General features: G+C 42.6%; 1 protein-coding gene across 1 annotated transcript in view; it reads left to right on the top strand.

The window, feature by feature from the left end:
• Window positions 1–23: 23 nt before the first annotated feature.
• Window positions 24–12,352, top strand: part of NEDD4 (NEDD4 E3 ubiquitin protein ligase) — a 56,192-nt gene continuing 43,863 nt past the window's right edge. Inside the window, exons 1-3 of the mRNA XM_083849970.1 lie at window positions 24–154; window positions 10,437–10,510; window positions 12,107–12,185. Of these exons, the coding sequence (XP_083706096.1) occupies window positions 110–154; window positions 10,437–10,510; window positions 12,107–12,185 (198 nt within the window). The 5' untranslated portion in view covers window positions 24–109. The remainder of the gene's footprint in view (window positions 155–10,436; window positions 10,511–12,106; window positions 12,186–12,352) is intronic.

The raw sequence follows: 12,352 nt of genomic DNA on the forward strand, positions 1-12,352 counted from the left end.
GCGAGAATGGGGTGGAGGGCAGGGAGTGCGCGCGCGCGCTCTCGTGCTGCGGCGGGCGGGGGCGGGCCGGGGGCGGTGGCGGGGCTGCGGCGGGAGCGCGCGCGCGGCCATGGCGGCCTCTGGCGCGGAGGTGCTGGGGCTGCCGGGCCCGGAGGTGAGCTGGGGGGGGCTTCCTGCGGGCCGGGGGCCGAGGCGGGGCGGCTCCCGCAGCCCCAGGTGCCGGGTTCGGGGCGGGGGTCCCGGCGGTGGGCTGGGGCGGCGGAAAGACAGCGGCCGGGGACCGACCCCGAGCTCGGGGGGGTCCCGAGGGGGAGCCGCGTGCCTCAGCCCTGCGAGGAGCGGTGAGGGAGGTCTTGGGGTTCCTTGTGGGGCAGCGGGGACAGGCTGCAGCGCTGGGAGGATGCTCGGGGACCCGCGTGCGGTGGCAGCGGGGCGTCCTGCTGGCCCCGGGCACGCTGCGGGGGCCGGGCGGGGACCGTCCCGACGGACACTTGTTGCGTGCTTAGCAGCAGTTCTTACAACTTGGAGGTGTTATTCGTGGGCTGCTAGCGTGAGTCTTCCTAATTTGTGCCTTGCTTCCAGTGGAGTCCCTACAAAGCTCTCCTTAACGTGTTTTATTTCCATCTTAGCATTGCAGTCCCGTTGGAATCCTATTAGCAAGTGGGCACAGCGTGCTGCAGGGCTGCGTGGCGTGCCCCTGCACGACCCTGCTTCCAGTCGCCAGTAACTTTTTGGGGCTGTCTGGTTGGGCTCAAACATTCCATGCCTTAGGCTCGCGACTTCAACTTGCTTTACTAAATTTTGGTCGGCTTTGTTGGTTTTTAGCCTGCCTTGCTACGGGGAAAATGTTTTGAAATCTGGTCAAAACTGAAAAATTCCCCTCTTCCCCGTGTTCTTTAGAACACAGACTGAGCTGGGGGAAGTAGAGAATTCCTGAGTATGTAACAAGTCTGTGGGATTTACCTTTGTCTATAATTCAGAAGCTTAGCCAAACTTTTTCAAGTTACAAATGTGGAAAACGCCCTTTGTTTATGGTGAGGGACTTGGTCAGTTTCGTTGTAGCTCCAGTGTGTGATTCTGCATGTGCTCAGGATAGAGTGAACAACCTTAGGGTTGTAGGAAAACTGCTGCTGGCTACTTTGGCCTAGGGTGCTGCAATGGAGACGAGAGTTCTTACCTCTTTGGATTCATCTTGTTCGCCTTCCTGGAGTTCAAATCTGGAAGACTGCACATGCAGAATCACAGTGAAAACAAACCATACAGAAAATGACCTCAAGGACTTCTCTGTGAAAGCGCTCCTCCTCCCCCACGGTTTTGCAGACTTTTTATAGTTTATGTCTGTCTGTACACTGCTGCTTTCCCAAGGCTGCTGTTCCACCCACTCTGCAAGATGGATTTGCCTGGGGTATGAATCAAAATTGTCTGGTAAAAGAAGAGGTGTTATCTGGAAAACCTCAGTACTTGTTGCAGCTATTGCATAGGATTATGTGGTAAGGTAGCTGGGGTGGTGGAAGGTGGGGAGAAGATTTGTCTGACTTTTGAGGTAGCCGAATGCAGTATTACAGTGCGAGTTCTCTTTGCCTCCCTCACCCCCCGAGTTTGTTCATTTATTGCTAATTTATTGGTTAATGGTGTATTAGTTACTTGGACTTAACACACAGCATTGCTAGCATGATGTTGCTGGCACAAACAAAATGATGGCAAAGGGGCTGGGCTCGGAAGGAAGCTGTAGTTGAGGTTATTTGGTGTATAGCTGGTTATTGTATATGCTATATTTGGGTGTCAGTACCAGGATCTAGCAGATACAGTTCTTAACTTCCCTGGTTCAGTTGTTCATCTGTAAAATGGATTTATATCTTTCTTTTTCCACAGGACTTCTTGTGATTTGTGTGGATATTGAAATAATCAGCACGAGAAAAGTCTGTGGTGAAAACTACTAATTCTGTATTCACAGCAGGGTCTTAACACTATGTGGAAAGTGAGGTCTGGGGTCACGTGCTGAAAAATGAGGAAAGGAGAAAATAGGGAATAGTTTTGAACAATATCAATTTCGTTTACTTGGTAAGGTGTATCAGAAAAAAAGTTTGATTGTATCATCAAAAGTTCTAACAGGATTAATATGCATTAACAGGATAAAATGAATCTAATGTAGGAACAATATTAGAATAAAAGTGAACGCTAATCAAGTGTCGACTTTTTTTTTGGACTGTTTTACATTGCAGGTGTAGTATATAGAAAAAAGGCAAATGAACAAATTGCACTTCTTACTACAGCAGGTCTCAGTGTAGAAAAAGAAAGAGCTTTAAGAACAGTTAAATGATGACTTTCTGTCATCTCATTAACCTTTTCCAAACCAGGTCAGGCCTTTTGCGGTGCTCGCACCACCTGCTGCAGCCTTTGGCTTACCCCGTGAGGTGGGAGCCTGTGCCTGTTCCTGCGTGATCGGGATGCGCCTGCCTCTCCACGTAGCTCCAAGCATTGCTTCAGATCTGTGGGAGCTGACTGACGCAGCTGCTGCTGCTGCTTTTCTTTGTCGTAGTAGTGGTGACTTTGCTGGAGCTCTTAAATGTGCTTGCTGAGGTAGGGTGTCCTTTACTAAAGTGGTTTTCTTTGGCTGAGGGACTTTCTAACACAAAACTTCCAGGTTGTTCAGGCTTGGATTTGTGTAGAGGAAACACTGGGATCTAGCATTTCCTAACACTGAGCCACTTGCTTTCAGTTAGTGAAATCGGCTTTTGGTTAGTCAACGATGGCAATTGACTGCCGTAATAAATACAGCATTTTGAACAGCAGTTGTGAAATGGTTTTTCAAAAATTGGAGGAAGACTAGTTGGAATCTCTGCTGCTGTTCTGTTAATTCTTTAGTTACAGAGGGAATTGCATTTTTTTAATTACAGAGGGAATTGTAGTGGGAACTTAGAGGCAAGGAGACATCGTGCCTGACGTACCTGCCATTTTAGTAGTCACTGGAGAGCTGCCCTCTGTAGAGTGAGCGGTCTGGTTTTCTGCAGGTCATGGAAGGTTTCCCAGATGCATATGGCGTTCTGCTCTGGAAAACTTCAGATATACTCTTCTGTTCCTTTAGAATATACTACTGGACCAGTTTTTTTAATGACTACTTAGCTTGCTGCCGGTGAACTGAATGTCTTGGACTTAGAGTTTGTCTTCTCCACTTCTGCGTGCCTTCCACCAGAGCCCTTCTCATAGCGCTGCATTTCAGAGATGATGCTGACAACCAGAAATCTTACAGATACTGTTCGGAGGCTGGTGGGGCCTATTCTTCCTTTGGGTTGCTTCTGATGAGAACAGTAATTATGCCTGGCTTGTTAGCGTCTAGGCTTGAGACAGCCTAGTACTTCTGTTTGGGTTCACACCCTGTGGCCTACCCAGCACCTCTCTGCTGTTGCCTGCTCCCTGTGACTGTGCTGCTGTGGGGCACCCAAACACAAACAGCAGACACGCATCTCAGCTCCAAAAATGCTTGGAACCTACAGGTTGCGAAGGCTTTACCTACCTTCTGCAAGGCAGAAAAAACAGTTGACAAAAATCCAGTGTATGTATATGGTATAGCTGAGACACTTACAGAAACAGTGATGGTTTTGCCTTCTTTTTTTTAAATCAAAATATAATTTGTGTAGATCTGGTAATTTCAAAAAGCTATCTTATGGAGTTGTTCTTGTGTGTTTAAGCCTTTTCTTCAGGGTGATCTAAAAAATGCCAGGTGTGACTGTTGTGGATATTGGGTTGTGCTTGTTGAAGAGTGATTTTTTTGTCTTTTAATAAAAAGGGAAGAAAAAAGCTTAAAAATACGCTGGCAGACTTTTAACTCCATTAGTGGTCTTCTTGAGTCTTTCCTTAATTCAGAAGCGGAGGCGTTAAATACAATCTATAGCAACATCAAGCATTTGGGGAAGGATGAGGCTTCCTTACTGGTGAACACGAAATGTTCTGTGGCACAACTACATCCATGCTCTCCGTGCGTTAGTGAGACTGGACTGCAACCAGCAGATGGAAGTCGAGGACCTTATGTTTACCAGATTGATTGCTGTAGTTCTGTAACAGTAATCTTCCTGAGTCGAAAATTTGCCTGGCTTGCCTTGAGAGAATTTCTTTAAAGACAAAAGGTCCAGCTGTGGTGTTGCCCTAGAGGAGGAGCAGAGTGCTGGCTGGGCTGCGAAGGAATGGGCCCGCCAGCGAAGTCTTGCCTGCTTCCCGTCTCCTGGTGAAATGGGCTGGTGACGCTAACCGAGCTAGTGGTCTGCACAGGTCACCTAACACACACATTGCAAGTCTGCCTCACCTACAAGGTCTGAGTATCGCAGGAACTCTTTCCTTGAGTCAAGTCTGGCCATTCTGTGGCAGACTTTTTCTTTCAAGTGAGATGAGTTTTAACAGTGATTGCATTGGGCATGCTTCTCATGCCGACTGTCAACTTTGTGTCTATCTCCTGCCTGAACTGTTCAAGCTGAATGTTGCATAAGTAAGTCCTCTTAGCCTGATCTAGGTTTTTTAGATTAAATATTAAATAATTGGATTTTAAATTATCAGTATCTCCGATGACATATGAAGCAGGTCTGTTCTTAAATGTGATTTTTAAGATGAGACAGATGAAAAGCATCAGTCTCTTCTCCTGGACTGCTTAAGGGAAAATATTCTGTGCTAATCTCAGTGTAGATAATGTAATAACATAGATACTATTTGAGTTGAACAGATGGCTTATTGCTCAAGAAATGCAATTAATAAATTTGTTTTTGGTGTGAAACACTAGCATAACTTGTTATGGTCAGTAATGATCTCAAGGCTTAAAAAACAAACAGACAAAACCTTTCATTGAAACATGAAATAAGCAAAGTACACTTGGATGGGAGAGGCAGACTAGGACCCTTGCTGAGATGTGTGTTTGTTTTCTTTTGCTTGTTTCTTTTTAGCATATAGAAACAGCAGTGTCACCTACTAAAACAGAGCAGAAAGAAGCTATCCATTCAACACAAATATGTATTTGCTGTATCTATCGCTTGTTTTCAGCATTGTTTCCCAACTGCTCCTAGGCTTCAGAGCCTGTGATGATGTCCTTCATTTATCAGTTTGTGCTTGGAATACAAGGTAACAGTACAGTAAAATTGAGTACCTTGAGTAAGATGGCTCACAAATGTGAGATGCCTGTTATAAAACAAACTGTATATTGATGGTGTCTGTTTTTAATGCTAGCACTTAATCTATATTGGGGTCTTGGGCTTTAGTGCCTTTCAACCCATGCAAGTGTCCTGCCCCTTTTGCTGTTTACAGCTGTTCATTAATGAGGTGAGCAGTCTGCAGATGTGCACTGCAGAACACTGTGTAGTAGTTGATCAGCTCTTTTTCTTCTGCAATTTGCAGATCTCAGTACATGGGAAGGGGAGGATCCCTCTGTGTGCTATGTACAACACATTTAGCCCCTTGACCATCCCTTTCTTTTGATGCCCTATCTACTAGGCCAGGCTGTATACTGGTTTCAGTTGTGACCTTGCAAATTGTTGGTATGTTTATTTCAGCTTGCCTTATCTGTATGTACCTGAAGCAGTGTCTTCTGTTCTCTTTTTGTCTGTGCACTTTATGCAGACATGTTACGAAACTTAAGAAAACCTTAACGTATAATTTCAGATATTACCAAAATCTTTAAAGGTGTTGCTACTGCACTGTTTTATAGTTGTAACATCCTTTGATGCTCCTTCCTTGGCTAAATTTAATGGTCATTGATTCTTGACCTATCTAACTGGAACAAAAGAATAACAGGATGTTATTGCCTAGAGCAATTGTTCATTACAAAGCGTGCTCTCCGTAAGGCACGCCGACTTTTACATTGGCTTCCTCAAAAAAGCTGTTTAGTAGCCCAGCATATAGTACCTTTTAATGTTTCATGTTAACAATCCATTTTTTGCTGTTTCCTTATATTCTGCATGAGTCTTTTCTGTAGAAGTATAGTAAAAATAATCAAAACTTGAATCAAAGATTAAAGAAAAATCAATAAAATTAATTTTTCAATACTAATCTAATATGTACTCTGAAGAACCCTTCTCCTAATCTAAAACATTTGTCTTTATTGCCACACAAATCTTTAATCAAAATTTTACCTGTATCTTACACATGAAGTGCTTTTTCTATATGGTAGTTTTTTTTGTGAGTCTGACTCCAATCATTCAGGCAGCTGTTTGAGGTTCAGAATGTCTGGAAATATTGTTCGATCCAAAAAATGAATTACAGCTTGCTGAAAGCTCTGGTGAATTTTTTTTGGATTCGAGGTGTTTACATGAACATCAAAGAGCATTTATAGGCACTGAATTAGATAACACAAAACTGTGTGCATTGTCTTCCTTGTTCAAGTGAAGAAGGGCGATTAGTAGCGTAATACAATCATAGTCGAATTATTGGATGTTGCAGACATGAATGAGTGGTAAAGGCAAATGCCTTGTGCTGGTGTAACATTATAATTTTTCAAGACACAAAATGAAAAATTTGGAACTTTTTTCCCCCTCCCCTGTGTCAGGTATAGGCAGCAGCTAAAACTTCTAAGTTTACAACTTACAACTCTGTGTTGTTATCTGGTTGTGAATCTTTTCACCTTTGACTTGTGTGGGCCACGTTTTGTCATTTGCTGTCTGTGGGACTGGCAAAGCACTCAACGTACACGCGTGCATGCCCACACTCAGGTTCTGGAATTTGCCTTTGGGGATTTATACTAAGCTTACACTTTATCATCACTCTCTGGATTAGTTGATATCTTGTGCTGTAGTCATTGCCATGTCATCACTTCTTCATTTGTGCCATCTTTCTCACCCTTTCATTCTGTGTATGTCTCATTGTCATTCTTTAGCCCTGTCCTGGACTTTCACCACTAAAATGATTGCTACCTCTGCCAGTCACTCCTCCGAGCTGTCTTTAGGATTAATTTCCTACCACATGAATTTGGAAGAGTTGGGGGTGGGTATGGACGGTGTTAATATTTGTATCCCTGGTCATTGATTATAATTAACTAACTGTGCTGTAACCACGCTATTCTGGTAAAACCATTCTTTTCTGGTAAAGTAGCGAGCAGGTTTTCAACTTCTTAAATACTTGCAATTTCTCTCTAAAGGCTACTTTATTGTCCAAAACTAAATCTGAGACCTCCTCACCTTAATCTGTATTAATGGAATCTAGGTAGATTCATAGTGACTTCAGTGGAAATTAAACACTACTTTTAGAAATCAAATTTTATATTTATTAGTTTGACTCTTGCTTTGCTGTGTACAGAACACATTTTAAAAACTACTTGACACCTATTTTAATAGGCATACGTAAAAATTTATGCTGCATTGCTATCCAAGTATGGCAGGTTGGCAGGCATTTAAATCTTTGTTATTTGATTGTCTACAGATCAGCTCATAAACCATCTATTTCATGGTCTTTTTGTTATATACAATCTGTTAGTAAACAGAGTAATTGTTAGTGAATGTGAAAGTGACAAGACAGAATGAGTTGGGTTCAATTTCTGTTAATTCAACAATTTAGATGAGTTCGTGGAAGTGTTTGGTGCATCCTCGAATTGGTGCAAAGGAGAAGTTGAGAGTGGGTGTGTAATGAGGTTATTCTGTCTGGCCATCTTAAAGGCCTGCTGATCTTTTTATCTTCCCTTCTAGTTAATTTCAGGAGTGCAAAAGAATTGTTAGGCGTTTATACCCCGGAAGAGGCTGTTGAGGAGATAAATTGGACTTTGAGAGAGCGGTTTCCTGAGAAGCCGCAGTGCTGCTAGGCATGGCTGGCGTGTTCCTGGCTGGGTGCTTGTGCTGCCTCCTGCTGCAGCACTGCTGGAAGCACCGCAGTGGGGAAGAGTAGCGAGGCAAGCCTAAGGGTGACTACAGTCACGACAGACAAGGTACTGCTGCAGCCTGCCTGTGACTCCGACCACGAAAACTCTCAGGCTGCAGTTGCCTGTGGATCTACAGCAGCACTTTGCGGTCCACCATTTCTCCCACGTTTGGCTATGAAGTGGGCAAATATTGATTTCCTCAGCATGGTGAATGAAGAAGACAAGGCTCAAAGTTGCTTTTGAAGCCTCGAAATCTTGGTTTTGAACTTGTTCCCTGTAGATGTGTTGAAGCTAGTTCTGTCTGCCAGGGGAGCACACAGCTGCCTATTAAGGATGTCAGGAGTAAGGCAGGGACACAGCGTGCCAGAGAGGAGATGCTGGAAAAAAATGGCAAGTACACTATTATTATTTTTCTTTCCCTCAGACCTTGAAACAGGGCAAGTCCGAGCACTGAGTAGGGCATGACTGTTTCAAGGAGAGTGGAGTAAGCACAGGTGTGGTGTGCTGTGTGGAGCTCTAACGTCTCGCAGCTCGACTGTGATCAGCCAGGCCCAATTGCTGGCACATGGGGAGAAGAGGTCATACGGTCGTGCTGCAGACCTGTATCCTGTCAGCAGACCTCTGTCCTCTGCCGGATGATCAGGGAAAAGAATGAGTCATTCCAGGGCAATGTATTTCTGACTGCTTTTGGGTCAACCTGTCTGAATTTCTCATGGTCTGCCCTGCTCAGGGGTGTGACCAGAGACTGGGCAGCTCCTGGTGTGAGCTCTCTGTGTAAGGGATGGGAAGGGTCAGGGAGTGGAAGTGTATGTTCCCCTCAGCAGTGTGTAATCCCTGTGGTCAAGTATTGCCTTGCACTCGAGAGTAGGGGTTTCCTCAAGTTACTGCTCCTTGTAGTGCGGAGAAGGAAATAAACAGTTCAATATCAGCTATCAGTTTAAAACACACACCAAAACCGTGTGTGGTGGTTGTTGCTGGGTCTTTTGTTTCTGGTCTATTAGATTTCCTATTAGGAGACAGTTTTCTCTGAGGTGAATTTGGAGGATAGACTTGTGGTTTGGCTGGAATTGTCTGGGCTGATTGACCATTTTATTGTGCAGGTGGCTATGGTTCCTCTCAGCCCCCTGGCAATCACCTCAGAGGGTGGGAGAAGGCCTCAGGACTAGCGCTCTAATTCCGTCCATCAGCTCTGTGAGCCCCTCCAGTTGGTGCGGGTTGCGGAGTCCTGCCCTGTGGTTATATGGGAGCCCGAAGACAAAGCAAACTTCCCTGAGTGCTCCCTGTGTGTCTCCTTTTGAAAGCACTTTCTGTCATATATGGAATTCAGAAAAGACCTGGGGATGGCATCTGCTGCTTTACCAAGTGCTCTTGGTTTCCGTTCTAACTCGTTCACCACCAGAACACATCAGCTTTCCTCACAGTCTCTCTGACTAGCCATTCCTTACAAACGCTTCTTCATTTGCAGAGCCTTTTGCTTTCCCAAGAAACGGTGCTCCCTCCTCCTCTGAGGGCAGTTAGGCCTTTGCTCCTGAATTCCATACCTTACCACAGGAACCCTGTAAGACCGTGTCTGTGCGTTTGTTTATTAGCAGGAGGAGTGTAATTGCAAGTCGAACTTATGTGCCCTTGTCAAACTGTAATTTGAATAATGCGTAGCTGAAATAGTGGGTTGTTTCTTGTTTTTAAGATCTCACACCTTGCTGACGCAACTTAAAAATGCCATTTTTGGGGGCCTAGCCTCTCTGTGCTATAAAATAAAAAATAGATGCCCAGGTTCTTCATTCTTAACTTTTTTTGTTTCTTCACTGCTTATCAGTCTGTTCTGACAAATTTGATACCCTTTTACTTCCTCCCAGAAAATAAATTTATCATCGGAAGATATTTCCCACCCAGTTATGAATGCTGGGATGCTATTAGGTAAAAACTGCATGTTTTTGGCAAAGTGCGTATTGCAAGTGGCTTGAATGGCTAGCGAGATGTAAGTGACAAACAGTGCTTTGCTTCCTTCCAAACAGAAGTTGTTACAGTGTTCAGTGTGTTGTCACAAGGTCCTTGCCTGCTCTGGTAAAGGGCAGCCAGGAGTTGCCTGCTAAGAAACAGAGGGCTGAAAGCTGCTCCTGAATGCTCTCCTTTCTGTGAGCAGCTGGGAGGTGGTGAAAGCCACTGGGCTCTGCAAATTGTGGCAACAGCAGCTCGATCTTTCTTGCCCTTGCTCTAGAAGGTCTTTGTGGGTGTGCTGTGCAGAATGTCCAAACCGATGGGAGTGTATTGCAAGACTTTCAGGGGAAATGGTGACTGCCACTGCCGGGCCAATTTATCTTCATCTTGTTTCTGAGGGGTGTTTGGGAAGGAAGGCTGGCAGGGACAGTTGTATGCTACATTAACGATTCTGTCCTGAAGGATGGTGATAATACTTGAAAAGGGGTAAAAGTAGAATAAACTTGCTACTGAATTCTAGGGCTGTTTCTGTCAGATGAAATACCTGCATTACTTGCGTGTAGTTTTCAGTATGAATCCAGAACTGTACCAAGAATTGCTTTTTAGTTCTATAAACAAAAAATAGATCTGCAAAATAAATCTGACTGAATGCATCCTGAATTTTATGTTTTAGGAGAACACGCGAATTGTTAGGGTGAAGGTTATAGCTGGAATTGGTCTGGCCAAGAAGGATATCCTAGGAGCCAGGTAAGAAAATATGTGGTTAATGTCTTAATGGACAGCTGATTCTTTATTTTCTTTCCATAGCTATTTAGATCTTAGTAAATGCTACTATGCCTCTTTCCAAAAAAAAAAAAAAAAAAAGTTTTAACTGGCACCTTATAAAAATGATCAGAGGCTATATAAACATGAAGGTGTCTACTTTCTTGCCCAAAAGTCACATGGACAGATCTATGCATTGGCAAAACAACATGTGGGAGGGCTCTGCACGCTAAAATACTTCTGTCTTGGAGAATAGATACATGCACATATTTTACTTCAGTTAGAGTGCAGCTAAAACTACAATAGTTCAGTTTTAATCAAAATTGTCTCATCTGTACTTTAAAGACTTGGAATGAATACCATACTAAACAGTGGTAGCAACAAGAGTACTTTAACTCAAATTATGTGCAGAGGAACAGCATCCACCAGTTCTACAGATGTGGTAAACCCATGCCAGTGGCTTCAGGCTCTGGGTATGTACAAATTTAAAAGTTAACAATCTGTATAAGGAAAGAAACAATTAAAATGATTTAACATTTACCACAGTAAAGATCAGACTTTGTAATTGGAATGTGTTGCAGGATCTTGTAGAATTGGCAAGTCGTAGCATGCAGCTTGTAGTAAAGTTATTTTTTTTTGTCCCACGAACAGAGGGTCTAAAAAAGTACTGGTGAGTTTAATACTAGTTCTGCTGTCAGCTTTTTTTACATATGTACAGAAATACTGTTATTTTAGCACTAGCGGTATTATTTTTACATGTGTCATCAATTTAGCATCGGAAAAAATTCTCGTGATACTCATATTTTTAAGCTGGATAATCTCTTATTTTTTCTCACGTGCAAATTTCTTACTTAAAAAAAAAAAGGCAACTTTTCTCATTGTAATTTAATATATGAAAACTGTATGTTCTGTTGTTGTGTGGCGGATGGTCCTCACTACCTTTTTTAATAGTTTATTTGAGCAATTGAATGCCTTGTTTCTGTTCATGTAAAGTAGTTACTCATGTAATGTTTCTTGTACCACAGGAAGGAAAAATATCAGAGGCAGTAGGTCATTTTAAGCTGTCATATTAGACACTTTCATTAACAGAAAAATTCAAGTTAAACTCTGTGAAACAGAACATTTAGTAAAAATACCGAGTCGTTAAGGAAGTACCTCAAATTCCAGATGTTCCAAATTCTTTTTGTCAAAAACAAGAAGTTTAATAGTTAAGATTTTTCAGTCACAACTGATTTTTTTCAGGCATGTCTTGTCTAAATACATTAAGATTATTAAATCTTTTCTCATGCAATGAGAATTATGCAAGAGGAAAGAGAATCAAATTGTAGTGACATACAGAATGTAAAATGGCCTAGCTACTATGGAGATAAAAACTAATCAAGCATTATTACTGATTATCTCTAAAACTATATAGACAATGTTTATAAGTGCCAATGGATATGGTGTTTGTAAATAAATTGTGACTTCTAGTTTAATAGCTTCTGTTAATTTAAGCTTTTTAAAACTCAACTGCTAATAATGCTATAAATAAAAAAAAGTATATCTAGCAGTTTGCTTATCTTTTTCTTTTTCCCCCCACAGCGACCCATATGTGAAAGTGACAGTGTATGATCCAGTGACTGGAGTCCTTAGCAGTGTCCAGACAAAAACAATTAGAAAGGTTAGCTCTGTTATCTTTGTGGGTATATATTTTTTTTTTTGATAAGACACTGAAGGAAAGGTAAGAATACAAGAACTAGAAGGATTAATATGCCTCAAGTGAAAGGAGTGTTCCATAATCTACCCTATTTCTCTGTTTATGGCATTATTTTTAGTATTTTCCTTTCA

This window comes from Anser anser, assembly GCF_964211835.1.
Source record: "Anser anser genome assembly, chromosome: 10".
NCBI classification, from domain to species: domain Eukaryota; kingdom Metazoa; phylum Chordata; class Aves; order Anseriformes; family Anatidae; genus Anser; species Anser anser.